This window comes from Rhipicephalus microplus, unplaced genomic scaffold (assembly GCF_043290135.1).
Source record: "Rhipicephalus microplus isolate Deutch F79 unplaced genomic scaffold, USDA_Rmic scaffold_120, whole genome shotgun sequence".
Classification (NCBI taxonomy): Eukaryota; Metazoa; Arthropoda; class Arachnida; order Ixodida; family Ixodidae; genus Rhipicephalus; species Rhipicephalus microplus.
Window position 1 is genome coordinate 689286 of NW_027464692.1, and position 23998 is coordinate 713283.

A 23998-nucleotide genomic window follows, 5' to 3' on the forward strand; every position below is an offset into this window, starting at 1 on the left:
GGCTACAAGTGTGTCAGCGGCTGGTCAACGCACCAGTGCTCTTCTGGCGTTACCTTATAATCAAAAGCTGTACATTGTCTCCATACGAAGACAGAAACGCCTAGTTTTTAGTTTTAGCCGGAGCAGAGTTTACACGCAAGCCATTGCTTGAAAAGAAATGGGACATTTCGTGCGCGTAATAATCAGGGGGTATACCGATGACTAGCTATCAACATAACGTGCAAGCCTTCATAGCAATGGAGTTATTGTGTAGGCGTCTACTTTGTAAACACCTAAGTATGACAGCGTTAGGACAGTGACGCATTCACTACTTGCGAAGTTCTTTATCACTATATTCACGCCATCTGTTATTGTTTCGAGGACAAACGGCTCACCATGTGGGACAATAAGGAAAAATGTGGTAGCACAATCACCTGCATTTGTACACTGATCTATTTCTGCTTGGGTGGTCATGGTAAGACGTAAATAGCCATTTTAGTTTCGTAGACCAGGTCTACAAAAAGGGGCACTTTTGGACTATACTAAAGCAGTGGTGGTGTAACAACAATAATGTTTACCATATGCGAGGTTCTTCAATGCTTGAATTTTCGTCAGCCACATAACCTCAAACGCAGTGCGATCCAAGCACTGAGTTACCATTGCCTCCTAGGTTGCTCGTCAATTACATTCATAGTAGAAACCGGTATACCAATACGGCAACGTATGCAATCAATACACGAAGCGTTTCCTTATGCACCGTTGTGTCATAACAGTCTGTGATCGGACTCATGCCGGAACAATACAAAGATAGTCACCACGTGCTAGAAAAGGTTTTTTTTAACTTGCCAACGATTTACGCCTTTAAGAAGACAAGCCTTAGAAACACCGCCCCACAACACTGGTTTGACTTAGCTCTTCAAAATTTACTATATCCAGACATTCCACTCTTGTGCACAACAATATTATGTTAATAATTACCATATTTTTGTGCAAGATCTTTCTTGCCTTTTTTAAGTATACTTTGTAATTCAACACCACATATTCTTTTTAACAATTTTCTGTATTTAGTTAACGTGCTTACTTAACAGCGCCAGCGTCACGCAAGAACATAATGTGAGGAGGAACAGCAGTCGCCTGGGCGACGACTGCTCCGTTCTTAGTGAATCCGCAGGAGTCGGTACGAGACAACCAATAAGAGACTCCGTATCTACATCATTAAAAGAAAACGACGTTTTTTGGCGAATTTTATTCAAGCTCCTAAACATATTCCACTGTGAATCTATGCTCTAATCAATACTGCTGAACTAACATTAATAAATGCTTTAATATACGCAGATTCTGAATGGTTGGGAGAAGTAATCGCAATTTTCTGGTACGCTCAAAAATTTCAGAATTTTTTTCTTTGTCTCCCTCTCTGTTTCTCTCTCTCAGGTTTTTTACATCATTTGTATTTTATGTTTCCGTTATTGTTCTTTTTAAACAAACTTATTCATAAGCAGCATTGTTGTGCTCACTGAAAAATATGGGCTGTGCTTTCTTGGCCCATCCGCCCGAATGAGCATGTGCCAAAACATAGCGAGATCAAATGAAGTCTAGTCCAATATAATCTAATACAAGTATTAAATTATTGTTGTTTTCATTATTGCCTACTTTACATGAGCCGCCAGAGATTTAGTCAGTGGTCCATGGAAAGTACATGCACTAAGTACGGGCATCTCTGTAGTCATCGTCGTCGTGTGAAATCATCTAACATCATCATCTCCGGAAGCACGCGAGTCAAGCTCTCCAGCAGGCACAATACCACGCGCTGTTAAACTCCGCCCTCGGTTACCAATTCGTTCTTAAGCCTAGCGTAGTCTCCTGGTCTCCGCGTTATCGATGATACAATGCTATCCTACACGCCAGGCCAAAAGATGATGCCTCGTTCGCCGGCATTGGCAGCCCCCATCAAGAACGCGCGCGTAGCGGTAAGGGAAAAGTGGTCCAACCACATGGAGTTCCTGTGCTCCTGCATCGGGAACTCGGTGGGTCTGGGCAACCTGTGGCGGTTCCCTTACGTGGCGTACAAGAACGGCGGCGCGGCTTTCCTCGTGCCTTACGTCGCTATCAACATGCTCGTCGGCAGGCCCATCTACTACCTCGAGCTCCTGCTCGGTCAGTTCAGCAGCTCGGGTCCACTGGGCGCTTTCCGGCTGTCGCCCATGTTCCAGGTGAGCTCTTGTGACCAGCGGAATAACCATTGATATGACTTCGTTGGCATATTGTATTTTTTCGCTTTGTTTGCGTGGTTTGCTACCTTCGAGCAATGTAAGGGTAAAGGAGCCTTTGTCAAGCAGCCACATCTGCATTCAGTCTCTTCATCCCAGACAATGGCTGTCTAATCAAAATTCAAATTCACATATACTGGAAGGCTTTACATATGATCCTTGAGGTATGCAGCTACCATGCTTAGACGGTACTTCTACAGCCCTAGTGTGGGGCACATCGCCGCGTCAACAAAGGTCGCCTACAAATCCTTTTTTTTTTTCGGATAAAAGGCAGTGCACGGGGCGAACTTTGTCTTCCCTCTTTTTTATGAACTCCTCATTTCCATCTTTGCGCTAAAGATTGCTTATGTGCAACAGAACGTACCCGTCCAACAGCTAGAATTGTTCAATTTTTTTTTAGCATGGGCACATAACTCACCGACATCATCATGTCTTTAGCTTGTAGTCTTAAGTTTTGGCTTAAATACCAGGTATCTGTCTTTAACGTGTAATGGACATCGACGTATACATGGCAAGAATAACTCAGTAGAGCGAAACCTGTACAAAGCGCAGTGTCTACAAAGACATGCCGGAGCCATCATTTTCAAAGGATGAGGCCAGCGGCGGTAGTTTAGTGCGGTAGAAGTCGGAAAAGGATTCATGTTATCAGAACGAGATATGAAGATATTCACCTACTGATGTCAGAAGAAGGTTTTCTGCTGAATTGCTGATATCCAAGTCAAAGAAATCAGTGCGCGTCTAGCAGTTAATGTGAACTAGGGATGTTCAGATCATTGGTAGGGAAACAGAAGAATGACAAAACTGGCATCGCTACAGACACGTTATGGCGCAATATAGAAATCTAGACTGCCAAAAACATAAACAACGAAATGTACGTGATGTCTGGTTGGGATAGGGCGATAAATACCGGATTCATCACAAATAACACATCATCAGGCCATGAAATATAGGAGACAAGTTTTTCCCGTTCTGTTCATAAAAAGACATGAAAATAATTATATTTATCAATGGCACTAAAGACAAAGATGTGCATAGGCCCATTTAATACGTGTCTCATTACTGCAGGGCAACGCGTTCAGTATGATGTGGGGCGCCTTCATCACCACCATCTACTATCAAGTGGTGCTGACTTACGCCTTCCTCTACCTGTTTCACTCGTTCAAACGGCCTCTGCCATGGTCCGACTGCTTCAAGTGGTGGGGCGCCACTCCAGAAGGCTGTTACCGAAGGAGCCCAGAACACGGCTCTGGTCAGCGCCTGTGCGAAAACGTCAGGCGCAATTTGGTCGCCGCTGGCCTCAACGACACCGGCGCTGCACACCTGGTTGCCGTGTCTTACATGAATCGCACGGTCCTGGTGTCACAAAACGAGTACTCGGCTCGCTTCGCGGGTTGCCTCAATGCAAATGCGTCGTCAACCGAGGCGTTCTACAACGACTACGTGCTGAACGTGAGTCCGCGCATCGAAGACACTGGAGAGCTGCAGCCAGCGTTGCTGATCTGCTATGGCCTCTGCTGGACGCTCATTTTTCTCGCCATCTTCAAGGGCATTCAGGTGTGGATTCGTGTAAAATATAGGTAGAGTAAAATATAAATGCAACATCAGTACGCAGAGCCTCTAATGATGTCGTTTCCAACGGTGTTGCCAAATAAACCTCACTGACATCTGCACCATATGCGCTGTCATGTGAGCGAGATAACGCAGAGAAAGTGCCGCGACCCCATCGTATTCACGCGTCGATACGTGATCACCCTCAAACAAGTCGACTTGCTTATTGTAAATGCCATAGTGCGAGCCGCAAATCACTTATGAGTGTGTGAACCTAAGCACGCGGTCAGTTTTACACAACGTACTATATAAAAAAAATCACTTGGCACTTTTTTTTTTTGCCCCGTATCAAATAACTCTCACATATATTATTCAATTCAAGGTACGCTTACTTTGTTTGAGAGACGCACGTACCACGACTCTAGTTTAACCTGACCTATATTATGGGCGAGAGTTATGACGTGACTCATTTTGTTAAAGTGCAGCCGATTTAAATGCAGCTGGTGCGGTCGGAAGTAAAATTTGCAATGTCAACATCGAGGTTCAATTTCCAAACAGGTATCTATATGTACAGGTTACATGCTCTGATTCCGTGTGCGTCTATTCTGCCTCAGTGTTTGTCGGACGCTATATTCATTAAAACTCCCAGGTATCCGGCAAGGTGGCGTTGATCACTGCCACTGCGCCCTACTTCATGCTGGGTGTGATGCTCTTGCGGGGCATAACCCTGCCGGGCGCCAGCATTGGGCTGCGGTACCTGCTACTTCCTCGCTGGGAGTCCCTGTTCGACGGCCGAGTGTGGGCTGCGGCCACCGAACAGGTCTTCTACTCTCTCAGCATCGGCACTGGCGGTCTAGTGCTGTACGGCAGCTTCCAGGAGTTCCGCGCCGACATGCACGGCAGCGTGCGCATCATCTGCATCATGGACTTTATGACGAGCGCCTTCGCCTCGCTCGTCATCTTCTCCGTGCTGGGAAACTTGGCCCACACGCTGGACGTACCCGTCGACGAGGTGGTCAGCGCGGGGCCCGGCCTGGCCTTCATCACCTACCCGGAGGCACTGGCCCTACTCACGTTTCCCAACGTGTGGTCGGTGCTCTTTTTCACCATGCTGTTCATGCTGGGCATCGACTCGCAGATGGCCAATTGCGAGTTCGTCATTAAATCCGTCCAGGTATGTTCAATGCAGTGACAAACGGTCGTCTGTTCAAACCCCTTCCCAAACTCGCCCGTCTTGTCTTCTACCCTATTAATTCACCATACTTTTCAGTGTGGTTAAATAACCTCAAATACAAATGTCATTCAACTAGCCCGATTGGTGCTCTACGTAGTATTCACTGTTTAAAACAAGGACCCCTGAGCTGAAACATTAAACTAATGCATTGTGAATCGTTAGTTTGGTGATGCACACAGTGCAGTTACATAGAAACTTACTGAAATTGCGTTGGATAGCCAAGTGTAGGATCATTTGCAACTTAGCACTTTGTAAGTATGTTATCAGTGTATATTGATGTGTGCATCCTCTTCAGTATTTGTGTAATGTTGTTTTCACCATCCCCACGTTTACCAGTTCATACCGACAGGCCTGCGCGTCGACACTAAGTGTTTAATAAATGCTATTCCCGTCGACACCTACCCAAAAAAGCACAAAAAGGCCAAGCTATTATGTGGCTCAATTTGGTCTTCACTGTAACAACTGCATTGAGTGAAATCGCCTAGAACAGCATAAAGGTCGGCCCGGGCAGAACTTCCTGCCTTGCTGAGCAACTACTCCCCCTATGATTCAGTTCAGTATTCCACATCGAAACACAAGTGCTATCTCAAACGACAAACACAAAAATTAAGCCATTGTCCTGCATGATGAGACTGGAACATAGTTCAAACATTTCAACAAGCTCCCCTCGCCTGCTCGTATACTAAGGCACTTTTGACAATGAGCAAGTGAGCACTCGGCCAATTAAGCCATATAGATTTGAAAATGAACTATCCTCAAGCATTTTTTTTTTCAATTTTATACAACTGGTTTGTTGCATCTTTCATTGCTTTGCCATCCAGGACCTGTTTCCACCGCTCGAGGGGCGCCGCGAGGTCGCCACCTTTCTATACTGCGTCACCTGCTTCCTTATCGGCCTGCCACTGACCACTCGCGCGGGCCTCTACATTCTTACTATTCTCGACAACTACCTGGGCGCCCTGATAGTGCTCTTCACCTGCTTCGGCGAGACGCTCATCGTCGCTTGGGCTTACGGCATGGACCGGTTCTGCTTCGACGTCGCCTTCATGACGGGAAGGTGTCCGAGCTACTACTTTCTGATCGGCATCAAGTACGTGTCACCCGTAGTGCTCGGCACCTTCCTCGTCTACACATTGGCCACCCTGCCGAGAAGCACCGTCGGTGACTACGTGCTTCCCACCTGGGCCGACGGCTATGGCTGGGTCCTGGCTCTTGTCGGTATGGCGGCAGTGGTCATCATCGCCGTGGCCAGGGTCATACAATGTGGCAGTAACTGGCTGAAGGCCCTGTCTCCCGATCCCGACTGGGGCCCTTACGAAGCCAAGTACCGGGCCCGCTACTTCGTCCAGCTGGAGGAGTCGGGGATCGCCGCGCTCTACTACCCGATTGACAAAGACACGCGCTACGTTGGCGGAGCTTTCCGATCTCCGATGCCACGAATCCCTGCAATAAACTGATGCTTACAACAAAACCACAAACGGAACTCGAACACCGGGTCTTGCGATATTTTATTTTCGTCGCGTGACTCGGTCAAGCGTTATTTTACCACGTATCTTGTGGTGTTTTCGTCACTTGATGCGACCATTGTCCCTGGAAAGATATAATTATATGCATTTTCGAGACGCAAAGCATATAATATTAGCCTTTGTTGCACGAAAATTATATTTCCACACCCGTATGAATTGTACCCCTGCGACAAAAGCTTGCAGGACATTTCTTTTTTTTTTGCTTTTCAAGAAAGACGAGTTCTCGCTGATATAAAGTTATCTCATTTGAAGCGTCATGTATTTACCAGAGCAGAAGCTAGCACCTGCCGTGGAGTTCATGTCTCAAACTTTTGTCACCAGGCGTACATGTTTGCTTGGTTTCACCATTTCACAGTTATAATGAAAAACACGTTAAAACGAGCGGCGACAGAATTTTCATAGGCACGTTGTGGCTGAGCCAGCAATGTCGAAGGTATATGTTTTCTTCGATACCCTCTAACTGCTTTGTATTTTGTTCTTTGACTGTCTTTTCCAACTGGCACAACCACTTTTCAAATATGTGACATTCGCCATTATATAGGCTATAGCAGGAGGAGGGCACTGCGTTTCTAGGGTTTCCCTACTGGGTTGCTCTAGGCTATCTCCTTTCCGTGCCCCTCTCTTCTTGACCACGTGAACTACTTGAAAAGCATTGACAACAATTAAGATATGACAGACTGGTTCACCGTATTGACCGCAATTAAGCTATGACACTATGATTTACCCACTAAAGTAGTATACATACGTTCAAAACCATTACTTTATGTGGTCCCAAAAGGGCCTACTGTATCATTTGATGAAAATATACAACCTGAAATGAGATGAAAGCAGATTAGCTCATCGCGCTATGTATTACCGTTTATTAAGCCAACGACGGCGTATGGCTTATTACGACCCTGTACAAGGACAACCTCCAATTTATGCCGCATTCATGCTCGCTAAAGGCGGCGTTGTTTTCGTGTCACAGGACGAACTTCATAATAATACCGTAGTGCGCCTCACAGCTTGATCGTATTTTTGTCAGCCGCAATATTCCTGAGATCCTTCTTCAGCACTTTCCCAATCGCATTTCGTGGCAGGCTGTCTGTGAAGACCACGCCTCCATACAGGTGCATGTGGCTAGGTGTTGTTGCTGAAAACGAAAAAAAAGAAGTCTCAGTTTCACCGCGATGATGAAGACATGAATGTGGTAGAAAACAACCGAGAAGGTTTTACGAAGTTAGCCGCTAACCATTTTAGGCTCCTATCTCACGTAACTACAGGATACGCAAGTGTAATACGATACGGCCACTTTCATTCGTTCATTCGTTCATTCATTTTTATTTCCTTAAGGACCCCACAGGGGGTATTACATAAGGGGTGGATACACAGAAAAAGAGATTATTTGAACACGTTAGTTTTCGCAGCACAAGTGATTTGTAACATTTGTCGCGAAGGATGATGGGCAGGTAGTTGAAGCAATGGAGCAGGGAAGGTCGTCATCGTTGTGCCATCGTTGTGCTCTGCGATAGCGCTGCACATACAAGGGTATGAGCCACCTGCCCATTTCCTCTAAAGGTATAAGGCGCACATGGCAGCGGCGCCCACGCTTTTTAAGCCCGAAGTAAAAATTGGCGATGGCATAGATGTTAGAGCATCCGCCTCACATGCAAAAGGTCCGTGGTTTGAAGGCCGGTGCCACGCAGTTCCGAACCGGATAAAAAAATCTGCGCGGTGATGTAACTGCATTAAGAGGCCTGGAGTGCGGCACAGCTGGTGACCACCGCCGCTAATGCACTCCCTCACCAGAGAAGCATTGGCCACCCTGGCGCATTATCTGACCACTACCTCCCACATACATACGTCAATTAACTCACGGTCCTCAGTCCCCAGCAGCTGCGAAGCAACTGACCACGGCAGTGGTCAGATCTGCAACGCAGCATAGGATGCTAAAAATCTCTGGATCCGGACAGGCCGTCGTTAGAACCTGAACTTGGCAACGTTTAACTCTAGAACCCGATCTAGTGAGGCAAGTCTAGCTGTAAACCCTCTAGCTTAGGAGCTAGAGGGTGTTCAATGGCACGCATATAACAGGGCTCAGTGAGGTTAGGAGTACAGATGAGGCATATACGGTGCTACAGGATGGACACGTCCTTTGCTATCGGGGCTTGGCTGACAGAATAGAACTGGGAGTGGGGTTCCTAATTCACAGAAACATAGCTAGCAACATAGAAGAATACTATATCATTAATGAAAGGGTAGTAGGTATCGTAAATAAACTCAATAAGAGATACAAGATGAAGGTGGTACAAGCTTACACGCCTACATCCAGCCATGATGACACTTCATTTGAAAGCTTCAATGAAGACGTGGAATCGGCAACGAGTAAGGTAAAAACACAGATGCTATGCTGATGGGAGACTTTAATGCAAAGGTAGGGAAGAAGCAGGCTGGAGACCAGGCAGTAGGAAATTGCGGCATCGGTACTAGAAATGCCAGAGGAGAACTACTAGTAAACTCGCAGAACGCAATAATTTACGGATTTTTAATACCTTCTACCGAAAACGAGGATACCGTAAGTGGACATGGAGGAGCCCTAATGGCGAAAATAAAAACGTAATAGACCTTATAATGAGTGCACACCCAGGCATCGTGCAGGATGTGGAAGTGGTTGGCAAGGTACGATGCAGTGAACACAGAGTGGTACGGTCTCGAATTCACCTAGACTTGAAGGAATGACAGAAACTGATACGCAAAAAGCCAATCAATGAGCTAGCACTGAGAGGGAAAGTACAGGAATACATAGTCTCGTTTCAGAACAGGTACTCGGCTCTTATTGAGGAAACCAACCTTAGCGTAGATACAATGAATGATAATCTGACGAGTATCATTATGGAGTGTGCAGTGGAAGTTGTAGGCAGGGTAGTGAGACAGGACACTGACAAGGTTTCCCAGAAAACGAAGAATCTCATTCGGAACCGTCAAAGCATGCAAGTCTCAAGTACAACAGACAAAATAGAACTGACAGAGCTTTCGAAGTTGATTAATAAGCGTAAAGTGTCCCATGTAAGAAGGTATAACAGTGAGAGAATTGAACACGCTCTGTAAAACGGAGGAAGCGTCAACACAGTGAACCGGAAACTTGGGATAGGCAAAAAATCGAATGTATGCAGTAAGGGACAAAGAAGGCAAAATAACTACCAATATGGATAGGATAGTTAAAATAGCGGAAGAGTTTTACAGAGATCTGTACAGTAGCCGGGACAACCACGACTTTAATACTATAAGAACTAGCAGTAACCCAGATGACACCACACCAGTAATGATAGAAGAAGTCAGAAAAGCTTTGGATAGCATGCAAAGAGGCAAAGCTGCTGGTGAGAATCATGTAACATCAGATCTGCTGAAAAATGGAGGACAGATTGTGTTAGAAAAACCAGCCACTTTGTTTACGAGGTGACTCCTGACGGGAAGAGTACCAGAGTCTTGGAAGAATGCTAACATCATCCTAATACATAATAAAGCAGATGACAAGGACTTGAAGAATCAAAGGCCGATCACCTTACTCACTGTAGTATACAAGCTATTCACAAAGGTAATTCCTAACGAAGTTCAGAAAACATCAGATTTCAATCAACCAGAAGAACAAGCAGGATTTTGAACAGGCTACTCAACAATCTACCACATTCATACCATCAATTAGGTAGTAGAGAAATGTTCAGAATACAGCCAGTCACTATATATAGCCTTCTTAGATTACGAGAAGGCGTTTGATTCAGTAGAAATATCAGCCGCCATGCAGTCACTGCGGAATCAGGGCGTCGATGAAATATATATATAAACGTCCTGGAAGAAATCTACAGGGGATAAACTGCTACCATAGTGATTCATAAAAAAGCAACAGAATACCAATCAAGAAGGGTATAAGGCAGGGGGAAACAATCTCCCCAATGCTGTTTACCGTGTGCTTAAGGAGGTTTTCAGAAGCCTAGAATGGGAGCAGTTAGGGATAACAGATAATGAAGAGTACCTTAGTAACCTGCGCATTACCGATGACATTGCATTGCTGAGTAACTCAGGGGACGAATTGCAACTCATGATTACGGAGTTTGTCAAGGAGAGCAGAAAGGTGGGTCTTCAAATTAATCTGCAGAAAACGAAAGTAATGTACAACAACCATGGAAGAGAGCCGCGCTTCGAGATAGGTAATAGTTCATTTCAAGTTGTTAAAGACTATGTCTACTTAGGGCAGGTAATAACCGCGGAGCCGAACCACGAGATTGACGTAACTAGAAGACTAAGAATGGGGTGGAGCACATTTGACAAGCACTCTCAAATTATGACAGGTAGATTGCCACTATCCCTCAAGATGAAAGTATATAACAGCTGTATCTTGCCGGTACTTATAACAATGGAGCACAAACCTGAAGACTTACAAAGAGGGTTCAGATTAAATTGAGGACGACGCAGCGAGCAATGGAAAGAAAATGGTAGGTGTAACCTTACGAGAAAAGAAGAGAGCAGAGTAAATCAGGGAACAAACGGGGATTAAGAATATCATATTCGAAATCAAGAAGAGGACATAGACATGGGCCGGGCATGTAGCGCGTAGACAGGATAACAGCTGGTCATCAAGGGTAACTAACTGGATTTCCAGAGAAGGCAAGCGGGTGGAGGGGAGACACAAGGCTAGGTGGTCAGATGGGATCAAGAAGTTTGCGGGTATAAATTGGCAGCAGCAAGCACAGGACCGAGTTAATTGGTGGAACATGGGAGAAGCTTTTGTACTGCAGTGTACGTAGTCAGGATGATGATGAGGATGATGACGACGACGACAAATTGTCTGCCAGAAGTATACGCATCCTCCACCTCTCTCTCCCCCTCCCTCCGTTTTCTATCCCCATGCGTGTTTCGCGCGAAGCTTTCTTCCCTACTTTAGGGGCAATCAACAGCAACCCCCGCATGCGAGCCGATGTTATCACGTGCGCCCTTCTCATGATGAATCTGGCTAGCCAATTTCATTTTTGCTTCAGCCTAATTCGTCAGCAGCGCTCGCGCTTTTTTACTCTCCCCTGCAACGTACGAAGCACTGGACGGCGTTATCGATTTGGTCTTTATGCGAAGCACGACGGTAACGGTGGTGGTGATTACCCGCCGAGATTAAATGTTATTAAATGTTGGTAATCACCACCACCGGTAACGGTGGTGGTGATTACCAGCTCCAGTTAAATGTTACTAAAACGAAATTCATTGTTTTTAAACCTAAGAATAAACCCGATGTCACTGACATTTCTCTTCGTTTTGATGCTTGCGCTATTGAACGGGTATCTGTATTTAAGTTTCTGGGAGTATTGTTCGAAGAACATTTGAGCTGGACTCATCACGTAAACAAATTACATACTAGCATTTCCAGGTCCAATCGAGTGTTTTACAATATCCGGCATCTGGTTCCGACTTGGCTAAAACGTCAGCTGTACTATACACTCATACATTCTCAACTATACTACTGCCTCTTAGTCTGGGGTACTACAAGCAAAACAAACTTAATCAGGCTGACACTCCTCCAAAAACAAGCTGTTCGACACATAGAAAACCTTGCTTATCTTGACCATACAGCACCGTTTTTTTTAAAAAATGAGATATTAAAAGTGGATCAGCTATACTCCCTCAAACTTGCTACATACATACACAGTAAAATGCGTCAAAATGAATCTATGTTTACACACATGTACTTGACTAACCGCAATCCATATATTTTGCGACACAGCCACCTCGAAGTTCCGTTTTGCAGAACAAAATATGGTACTAAACAGCTAAAATACATGATCCCTAGTTTCCTAAACCAGCATCCACAATTACTTAGCAATGTGTATGAAGTTTCATCAAAATCCCTGTTTAAGCGTGTTGTTAAATTATATTTGCTGTCTTGCGTGCCCTTCATAGTATGAGTAGACCTCTAACAACATGTGGCTTAAGACCTGTTACATTAAAGAACTCAATTCTACTATTCCTATATGTATGTCGTCGTCCCTTGCAAGTAGCGCTATGTCATGTTTTTTTTTTTTTTTTTTTTTTTCCCGTGCTGAGCTTTCGCTTTCTAATGTATAATTTCTTACTGATAGCCACAACCCTGTTGGACAGTGCTTGGGTGGTAGGGCCATTGTCAGGCAGTTAATTTCTGCCTTTAGCCATACCATCCCTCGACATGTATTATGTTGAAAATAAACAATTCAATTCAATTCAAAAAAAAAAAAAAAAGATTGCCTGTATAATTTCCATCGCAATGAAACTAAACATGCAGCCTGGTATATGCAGCCTGGTATATGGAGTGGCATCTGCTTATTCTTCATTTTGTTATCCGCTAAATCAGGGGTTCCAAACACACGGCCTGCGGGCTGTGTGCGAGCCGCGTACAGCCGAGCGTGATTTGAAGGCTATCACGAGAACGTCGGGCGGCTTAGAATTCCAGGGGCAGCACGCTTCAAAACATTGAAAATCAAGAGTGAGCGAACCTCACCTGATACCTCTCTTCATTTCCAAAGGTGGCGGTGGTAAGTGACGCTCACCTCATACCTTTCTCTTTTCGGTGGTGGTAGTTACGTTTACTACGACCACCATCTTCGAGAAGAGAGAGGTATCAGGTGAGCTTCACTCGCTCTTTCTACTGCTCCTCGGGCTGCGATCACTCTCATTTGAAAATGGCCCATTTGTTTTTTATGAAAACGCTATATATATTTTGTTAAATTGAGCAAGCTGTTCAAACGAAAAAGAGCCAAGCACTAGCTTTACCAGATCTTTTTCGGAAATTTCGTTATCCTCCACAGAGATAAGAGTCATCTAAGAATACGCTTTATAGGAGTATTCCGGGACCGCGGTGCTGTTCTATAGCTCTAAACTATTTCAGAATCGGTGTCCAGATTTTCGTCATACAAGAAATCATTGTGGATATTGCTCTCGAAACCCGATGCCAAATCCGCTTCAGAAATCATCTATACGTGAGATAAGGAAAAGACCGCCTTTCGAATGGCAACGTTAGCTCAAGTTTATGTACCCTTTTTTTCCACTCCAACTTCGCTGTCCCAATACTTGCGGGAAAAAATTTGGTGACAGTCACCCACAGGCTAAGGTCATCTTGAGACCCAAGCGCTTAACAAAGAACCACTTCACACCTGAAGAGAGACACTAAATACGAACTGCAGCTGGGCGACTCCGTAACACATCATAGCAAGGTGGTGCGCGAAAGAATGATGACCAGGAGAAAGGAACACCCCGTGTTTCGTGGGTTTTTTTTCTCCGTGTTATCGTTTAAAATTTGCGCATCATCGTGCTAAGATAAAATAATACGTTTTGTCGTCCTGAGGGTGCGAAACAAACTCCTGACGAGCACGCTTCCCAACACAAGGCCACATGATCACCGTCGTAGCCGATACGGACGCATAGCAAACCACAACTCACCTGCGACGTGCTGCTTGATCTTCAGGGCTAGGGTGGCGTTCCCGACGACAGAATGCTTCAGGACAACAAACGCGATCGGCGCGTCCTGATACTCGGCAGAGGGCACACCTACCACGGCCACCTCACTCACTTCGGCCATCGAGCTGATGAGCTGCTCAAGCTCTGGCGTTGGGACGTGGAAGCCGAGGCACTTGATTGTGTCCTTCAGCCGGTCTATGTAATGCACGCGGCCCTCCTCGTCGTAGTAGCCGATATCCCCTACGTGCACAGCAGAATATGTACTCGAACCTCATCTACATAGTGCGTGAACATGTGACAGAATTTCTTTAGATAGGTTGCTGTGTTCCTTACACATTCACCTGAAACAATTCGAAGGCAGAAGCCATCTTCTCTTTGCTTTCACTCGATGTACTGACACTCCTCCACACCGACCACAAACCTTTCTGAACCTAACGTAGTTTTGTTCTGACTCCGAGATCAAAAGCACTGCAAGCTTTCTCTGCACGTCCTGTGGTTTTGTCTTGCTTCTCTGATCGGCAAAGTTGTGATGTGATAGCGTGGTCATATGACGTCACGGTAGCGTTCATAATATATGTGACGCGTTATGGCGTCATATGGCGACGTCATCACAGGATGATTTTTTTTAGTCCCTCGTGTTGAAGCTGCAGTCATCAATTCACACGTATGACGAGATTCTTGCCGGAATAAATGATTACGAAGCTTCGCGCACTAAAAATAAAATAAAATTAGGACGAATGCTATGTGAGGATTACAACAAACTACATTTAAAGCATCTTCTATAGTACACGGTATACATAACTGCATAAAATTTGGTCTGTGTTGATTAAGCAAAGACGGTGGGCGCGCATACGTGCACAATGAAGAACACGCCTTTTGCACGCTAACATTTTTCGTTATTGGCAGCCGGCATAGTGTCACGCTACGTAAACTTCCTGCTGCCAGGACGTTCAAAAAACTGGAACTTAGTTTACGTAACACGATGGGATCAAAAGGTCCTCACCAGACAAGAGCCATCCTTCGGAGTCGAAGACTTGTGCCGTAGCTTCCGGCTTGTTTAAGTACCCCATCATGACGCTCGGGATCTTCACACAAATTTCGCCACCTTTTCCGGCTGGAAGAGCCTTCCTTGTGGTGACATCAACTACCTGCCAGAAAATACAGACGGGTCATCAGCATATCTAGTGTGCCATTAACATACACTCAATCATATCCCGGAAAGAAGGCTTTTTCTTATTCGATTTACTCAGATTCGGGTTGCACTAATGCAATATTTGAATACGGGAATAATTTCAAGAAATGTCAGAATATTGGTTCTTCAGCTGTCTTTCCTCCGGACTAAACAGATTTCAAACGATTTAATAAAAAATAAATAGAAGTTGAAAATACGGTTACATATGCGCAAGAATGGCAAAGAGTTCTTAGTTTGACATCGTAATTGCTGCTGTGAAATGCTCTAATTACATACTTGTTACAATCTAATTAACACAAGATACAATCTCATTTAATATAGAAATAGCAATGTTATGACTGCATGTATATTGCCAGCAGCAGGGGTGTAGCCAGGAAGAAGCACACTGGGCCCATGTCCCCCCCCCCCCCCCGCCTCAATTTTTTCCTCGCCATGCCATAGCTAAAAATGACCATTTCAAAGGGTTGCCCTCCACGAAATCGAGGAGTTGCCCCCCCCCCCCCCCGAAAACATTTCTGGGAAAGCGTCTGGCCTGCAGTATATGCAGAACGCGTTATTGTTGCGCAAGTTTCTTTCCCGTAATTGCAGCCCTCCATCAATGACTCGAATTAAAGAGCCCCTAAGGCAGCCAGAGGTCAAAATTGAGTGACTGAGTTGTGAAGTTGTAGTTTTGCACAAGTCTTCAACAAACGCAACCACGAGAATGTTTCAGAATGGTGGCATGGGAGCGAAGGCTACAGAGCCAAATCGCGGGCATCCTACCACCAGTAAGTGTAGTTCCACAACAGCACCCGCATTTTTACTGTGAAATACAGAAGTTCCCCCTTTATTTTCTACGTGGAGCTTTTTGAGACAGGACGAAGCTCCCGCCATTCAGATAGTCATATTTACTTTAATTTATTTGCTGTAACTTCGCATTTTTGAACGCGCGAGGAAGTCCCGCCTTTTTATGTACACCTCAAACGCTAAGCGGCGTCTGAGTCTATATGAAAAGCTGATGGTGCGCCCCCGTCACTTTCCATGGCGTTACGAGACGCGTGCCGAAATGAACTACTTCGCGCAGTGCAACATTTGCAGAAGCTCCGCCTCCGTAGCTTTCCCGTCAGTGCCAAAAAAAAAAGTTGTAGCTGAGTAATAGTTACGCGCGCTTGATAGTACGACCATCCCTCAGAACCTCAACGAGAAGGCCCACCGAACCGTGTGGGAACTTAACCCACCACGGCTCGGACAGCGACGGCCCGGCCCCCCTCACCGACCACAGAAGGGGGACGACTCCAGTGGAAGCGATGGGGACGATGGAGGTGATGACAATAATGAATATGCGATACAAGACGACAGAGACAGACTGGTCACGTATCATGACATATTGGCACATTATAAGCGACAACGAGAGGAATATCCGCCACCACACAAACAGCTATAGACAGATCTCAAGAAACAGATTGGCGAAGATTGCAAGCCAGAACCTTTTCAAGTCCAGTACACCTGAACAGAGTAAATTCCAGACAATAGCCACAAACAAGCTGTACCCTCTGTAAGCACGAACACGCTGATATGGCACATATTCTATGACAATGCACACAGGTCACAGTAATATACCGAGAGGACAATATAAAACCGGACCTTCTCGAGGAGCGTTGGCTAAGTGCGCTGACTAGCTCAGATCTGCACGACCAACTGTGGGCAACCCAGCGGGCCCGGACAGCGGTGGAAAGGCTACGCCTCACCGCACAAAACGTCGGGGTGGCCTGAGCCCGGGCCGGAAACTCTGCAGGTTTTTTTTTTCATTTTTTTAAATAAAGTTTTTCTCGTTCGTTCGTACAAAAGCACTTCCCGCTCGCTTCACTCTTTTACTGGCCAAGCTTCGTAGAACGAATCGTCTCTTATCCTGACCATGCAGTTCAACTGCTCGCACGAAAAGCGGCGAATGCACGTACTTGCGAGTACACAAACAAAATACTTTTGTGGATAGTATGAGAGGACGCGGATGGTGCCATCCAAAAGGCCTGGAGAGAACAAATAATTAGACAGATTTAGTTGCGCGTCCGAAGCTGCCGTATACGGATGCGGCCTTCCATTGCAAATGGCTAGCAGGCTGTGTCCATGCGGCTGCTGCAGACGCGTGGTGAAATATGTCTATTGTTTTTTGGAGTTTTGGGCTAACCCGCGGATCGTAACGCTGTCGCATACGACGTTGTTTATCGTGACGGCATTCTTAACTATGTGCCCGCGTTTACTTGAAACCTTAAAAAGGTTATCGAAGGTGATTAAGGGGCTATTTAAGGCTCTATCACATCTTCCTTCTGACGTTCTCAAGAGACGTTCCTTTTCATTGACGTTAATTGCGTTAGATCTTCGAATCAAGTGATGTGTCTAATTTATCCCAAATACATACGATTTGGTCAGTCTAAGCATCAGTAATTCTTACCTTGATAAGCACCCCGGCACACGCATAGCCAAGGTAGGCGACGCTCAGCTCGGTTACCCGCGGTACCATCACCACACCCGCGGCCTCGGTGAGTCCGTACGTGTGAGCCAGCTTGCGTAAATCGAACACATTCTTCATCTGTTCCACAGCCGACGCGGGCAGGGTGCCGCCGACGCTGCCGACGAAAGTGACACTCTTCAGTGTCTCGCCCGCTTCCACCACATCGCGCACCAGTCGCTGCAGGGGCGTAGCCGACGCCAATAACGACGTCACCTGGGCAAACAGACGGTAGCATATATATATATATATATATATATATATATATATATATATATATATATATATATATATATATATATATATATATATATATATATATATATATTTATATATATATATATATATATATATATATATATATAAAAGGGAAAGAAGTGTATACCTAAGGGCTCGTTTTTCCGTGTTTTAACACAATATTAATGAGATATAACAGACAGTAATGCCAAGGAATGTATAGGGAAAGTTATTAGAACCAATGGAATGTAAATAAGAAGAAAGAAAAGTGGATGAAAAAATAACCAGCCGTGAGCAAGAATCGAACCTACGACCTTCGAATAACGCGTTCGATGCTATCGAACGCGCTATGCTATCGAACGCGGCAAGTATTACTGCACAAGTCTCACAGTGTACTACCAACGACGAAAATATTAAGAGAAATAAAAGCTTATCTGATTGATTGATTGATTGATTGATTGATTGAATGATTGATTGATTGATTGATTGATTGATTGATTGATTGATTGATTGATTGATAAATGCGAGGGCTGCTTACATTGTGCTTCCTGATCGCTTCGATTATTTCCGCGTTTCCATGTTTCGGTTTCACGATTATTGCCGTGGCACCGGCGCACAGCCCCTCCATGAAAAGGCGAATAGCGCTCACGGCGTACATTCTCCACAATACTATAAGCACTTCGTGTTCACCGGCGCATTTCAGTTCCCTGCAAAGATGCAACGCAAGAAACAGGCCGTTAGGGGTGTTACGCGAAGTCTTTGATTCTCCTTTAAATATGAGTTTGGGCACTGCTATGAAAAGCGCTTCTGATCACACGTGTCAAGTTGGAGTATACGTCTGCGCAGTTATTAGTATTTAACAACGAGAATTTAGTGAATGAGGCACTACTTCGCGCAAGCAGAGGTATGCATGTCATAAGGTGGCGGGTATACTGTTCTATTTACTTGACATGTCGATTCTGTGAGGTAGCCTCGTGTAGTCGGCGTGTTCGTAGCAGTTCTATATACTGCATGCCACACACTACATTGACATTTGAAAATAAGTAATGCGGAATTTCAGAAGGCGGAATGAGTTATAAAAGAAAAAAATTCAAAACCACCCTTTTGCAGCACAAGGCTACAAAAAATACACACAGTTCTCTGAGATGATAATAATATCTGCTGTTTAACGTCTCAGAACCACGATATTATCATGACAGACGCCGTAGTGGAGGGCTCCGCAAAGTTCGACCATCTGGTATTCTTTAGATGCATTGACATCGCATAGTACATGGGCCTCTGCCATTTAACCTCGATCGAAACACGACTGCCTCGGCCGGGGTCAAAACGGCAACCGGCAGTCGAGCACTTTCTCTAACCGCTACATTACCGCAGCGGGAGACATGTTCCTCAGATGACGAACAGGTACGGGGATCGAACCCGGGACCATCGCATTCACGCTGTCATCGCTCTACTAATTTCATTCTTTCAGATACACCTATAAAGAGGGACACTGACGACTTGTACGCAGCGTATATGCACAACAGCAGAGCTGTATTATGAGAGGTTGTAGCTCAGAAGGGTGGCAGCTTTGGCTAGTTGGTACGACATGATGGTAGTTATAGCGCGAGAACGAAACGAACACACAGAGACAAGAACGGCACGAAGGACACGTCCATCGTGTCCTTTTTGTCTCCGCGTGTTCGTTCCGCTCTCGCGCTATAACTTATAGCTCACTTGAGGCTCTCGATAGCGGCTACGAAGCTGTACTGCGACACCATCACTCCCTTGGCGTCGCCCGTGGTGCCCGAGGTGTAGGCGATCGCGCACAGCGCCCTCTTCGCGTCTTCTTGCTGGAGCTTCTCGAGTGCCATCTCGGTGAGTCCACGAAATGACGTCACCGAGACAAAGCCCGGCACGTCCCGCGTTACGAATATCATCTGAAAGAGCAAAAGCATAGCTGTGACCGTGCTCTGGCGCCGATAGTAAATGAAAACAGTTATTCGCCTCGTACAGTACTCACTGGTTGAAACGGGTGAGCGCAGGGCTAAGTAACGCACACAGTTCGGTTTCTGCAGTAGTAAGTTAGGGTCATGTCGCCGTAGTTTTGATTCGATGCATTAACATTACCTTAAAAGACTAGCTTGTTCGTCACATGACGTAGTTATCTCGAGCAAAATCACAGCATACCTGTTGTTACACTAAAGAATGTGATGTCACGTCTGAAACCACGCTTACTGTACTCATAGTAGTGAGCAAGGTGCCTCTTCAGCTGGGGGGGGGGGGGGAGTGGAGGCAGCCTCCCCCCCCCCCTAAGTTCCTATTAAGTGATCGTATGGGGCAGACTTTGCACCCCCACACCCTTTCATGTAACCAAGAGCGGCGGCCGCCTCCCCCCTTCCACTTTTGTGCACCTATGACTGTACTGATAAATTGGCATCATGGTTCATAGTATGCAGGCAAGGGTCCCAAAGTCAAGCGACTGCAGTGGGACCCTCGATTAACAATAAAATACAAAAAATAAATTAGGAAGCACGTTGAAATTACACAGCGCTAGTGGAAAGTATATATTGAACAATTTTAGAAAAAAAACACCTGGAGTGCTATATACAAGTGCAGAAGAATTAGTTACATGTAAATATACAGGTGATAGAATATAATTTTCAATTACAAATATGTAGGAGTTATGTACACATATTTTACATAGTAAATATTTATTGTTGACAACCTAATCAAACAATATAATATTTTAAATTAATGTTTCAATGTGTGCAGGGATGATGATCAATTTAGCGTGTAGGGCAAATTATTCCGTAATTTATCCGCTGTTCCCGTCCGCTGACGAAAAGCGGTGTCCTGGCGGTGACGCGACGAAGAGCGTTTGAAAGCTGCGTGAATGGTGCCTTAACCTTCCCACAACACCTCACTGTGACGTCACTAAAACTGCTTCTGGTCCATGCCTCGTTAATCTTCTCTGTATCGTTGCAATTTTACTATATGTACTTTGGAAGCACGAATTTTCGTCACCACCAGGACGTCTGCATTACTTACTAAAACTCAAAGACACTAAACTAAGAAGGTTTTAAGAGTACTCTGCCAAAGCAGCCTGAATGCAAAAACAAATGCTTCGAATGTAGTATCGAACAGAAACATGCTAGAGCTGGAATCCCGACCTCAAGTACAAAAAATCAGTCACTTACACTCTCTTTTTTTTCTTGGTCAGTAATCTTGTCATTAGAAAGTGTCCGAGCGCATCATTCTAAAAGGATTGTTTATCGGTATAAAGAAACTAGGCGTTTTTCTCTTTAGAGTTCGTTTAATCAAATGTATTAAATGACCATGGTTTAACTAACCTTCACCACTGAGATCCCTCTTGCATAGTTTCGTGTATCAACAAAGCCAGTTTCTCTCTTCTCTTAAATTTTTTTTTGTACGTGCAAGTATATATCTAGAAGACGGGGCAATCGTGAGTGAACACCACACCTTGAAGCGGCACTGAGGCTGTTCTTCGATTATGTAGGCCAAGTTTTCGTTGTCCGTGAGGCAGAACGATGCATCGGCGTCTTGCACTTGATAGGCCAGCTCCTCTGTCGCGTAAAAAAAAAAGCCGTACATCACACATTGCGCGAACGACTGACCTGCGATTTGCAGGGTGTCGGAAACGTGGTCACGGTGATGAATTATTTTTATTTACAACCGTAAGCTACTGCAGTATCTACGAGAATCGTGGAGTTGTATAATTGAGCCAGAACTCTGCAATAAATACAAGGGCTAGTTCCCGATTTTTTTATTAACATTCACGCTATCACTTTGTGTCCTTTGCGCCACAATAAGGCACACAATCAAATCGAAGTCGTACATGTTGAAAGGTATTTTAACCCGAGTGCTTCGCTTTATTTTTTTTCATCTACTGTGACTTAGAAAACATGAAGCCAAAGCTATAGATCCAACTCCCATCTCTGTAATAATAATTAAAAACGTAGAATCAGGGCACCCATTCGATATTTTGTGAATTGAAATGCTAGTATAAAGTTTGCGTAAAACGGTACGCCATAGTTTTTAACACTTGCGAAAAACAGGACAGCAGCAAAATAAATAATGCACATAACATAGGCAAAAATATGCCAAAACTATAGATATAGCTGAATTTCCCTGTTCTGGCGATGTAAACACGATCTGCCACACCGTATATGTGACTTGCAATAAATTTTTGTCACATGAGGTTTCACCAGGTGCCCTTAGAGGTAATCTCACACCAGAGTTTTTGTTTTACGTTCCGACCTGAATGTTGTCGCCGTGGCAGGATTCGAACCTTTGATCTCGAACGCAACAGCACCAAGCCACTGACAGTAAAAGCGGTCTCTCGTGGCGACTATGCAGCACTGTCTCACACCGATGCTAGTTTAAGCAGACACGAGCGAAATGGTCGTCATTGAAGTCGCGAGAATCATTGAGAAACGATGAAAATGTCATCATAGGCCGAAGGACGCGGGGACTGTACATCTATAGGTGGGATGCAAAGGAATGCGTCCTCAAGCGCGAACGTCAAACTCGAGGCGCTAGTGCAAACACAGCCCGCTGCATGGGGCTATAGATGTAGGACGTAAGGCGATCCAAGGTTTCGTTCTTTAAACAATGCCCTTCCGCACACAGAATACCACCTAACGCAACGCCTTACTCCGAGGTCGTTACTGGCGTCCGTCATAGATTTAAGATTGTACAATCGGCAAAGGTATTCAAGTTTATTCTCATTCAGTACGTCGTCATGAAATGAAACCTACAGCCTTCAATGATCCTACGAGGATCCCAGCCCGGTAGTTAAGCTCTTGAAATGTATTAGATTGCTGCTCATTTTAACATCGTCTCCAACTTACTTCGAAGCCGTCGCAAACCTTAGATAGGTGTACTACAGACGCACGTTATTTTTATTCCTCCTTGGAGCGTGGTTGCCAATTCAGCCACGGTTGCACTGTGATTGCTGTTGAAATAGCATAGCATTATATAGATGTTGCATGACTTGCGCGTTCTGGGCTATATTTAGCTTAATAAAGTGAATAATTCTCGGGCCGTAAAAGCATCAACTGATGTCACGGTTGGTTAGTGTGTTTGTTTGTTTGTTTTAGTTTTTAGTATATAACACTACAGCACTGATTATTTTGTGTCGAGACCTGTTTTAAATGTCCGAGCGCTAAACTTCAGAATTTTGCCCGCATGATGTCTACTACTGCGAAATTGTCAGAAAACGTGGAGCCAAAACAAAAGCAAAAAAGTAAAACTATGGTTTGTGCCAGGCACTCTTCTAATGTTTATGCGAAATCAAGGGCACGATCCCCGGTCATGACTGGCCTAATTAGATGGAAGGCCAACTGCAAATAACACCCGTGCGCTTAGATTTAGATACACGTTGGAAAAGCCGAGGTGGTCAAAAATTAATCTGGACACTTTTCTTCGGCATGCCTCATAATCTTATCATGGTTGTGCAGCACGTAAAGCCCTAACAACTATTAATTACAATAAGGCCTATGCGAATGTACCGACACCCACATTTGCAATAGCAGCTGTTTAGCGGAGTCGGCGGTACGGTGGCGTACACTTACGCGCCGTCCTGGGTCCGCTGGCAAAGCAGGCCACACATCCGGAAAACATGAGCGCCATGATGGAGACCAGCGCGTCGGTCGAGCCATCCACGGCCACGATGAAGCGGTCACCGCGCCTCACGCCGTGTTTGTAGAACCCCGCGGCGTATTGGCCCAGGCGCGTCTGCAGGACCGCGTAGCTGATGGCCTCCTCCCCTTCCACCTTGAACCAGCAGAGATACGAAAACAGTAATTCACGAGGGGCTTTTCTGAGAATAGAGCCGCGACAGCGACGACGGGACAACGTAGAGATCAATGTAGGCGGTATAAAGCATGTCTATGGCGTTTTAGTGTGGGCAAGTGTGTCTTCATTGCTGTTTGTCGTTCTTTTGAGACAATAGTGCGTCCTCTTACGATAACAAGTGTGTATAGTATAGCCCTTATGATATTGTGCTACATTTGACGAGGACAATACGGAGAAGTATACATGCCAGTACGGGCGCTGACTCCAACTATAGTTTTA

At 45.2% G+C, this 23998-nt stretch overlaps 2 protein-coding genes across 2 annotated transcripts; one reads left to right on the plus strand and one right to left on the minus strand.

The window, feature by feature from the left end:
• The first annotated feature begins 1707 nt into the window (after window positions 1-1707).
• LOC119172620 (sodium-dependent proline transporter) lies at window positions 1708-6485 on the plus strand. The gene is made up of 4 exons (XM_037423773.2): window positions 1708-2189; window positions 3312-3800; window positions 4444-4968; window positions 5850-6485. Exons 1-4 carry the CDS (start codon window positions 1866-1868, stop codon window positions 6483-6485), a joined length of 1974 nt encoding a protein of 657 aa, XP_037279670.2. The 5' UTR covers window positions 1708-1865.
• Window positions 6486-7386: 901 nt separating this feature from the next.
• Window positions 7387-23698, minus strand: LOC119171918 (uncharacterized; the record flags this gene model as incomplete). Its single annotated transcript, XM_075885319.1, is given in 8 exon segments — window positions 7387-7686; window positions 13989-14246; window positions 15010-15154; window positions 17627-17899; window positions 18459-18627; window positions 19637-19839; window positions 21383-21486; window positions 23497-23698. Coding segments are annotated over 8 exon segments (1488 nt in total), but the record flags the coding sequence as incomplete, so codon positions are not given.
• Window positions 23699-23998: the final 300 nt, after the last annotated feature.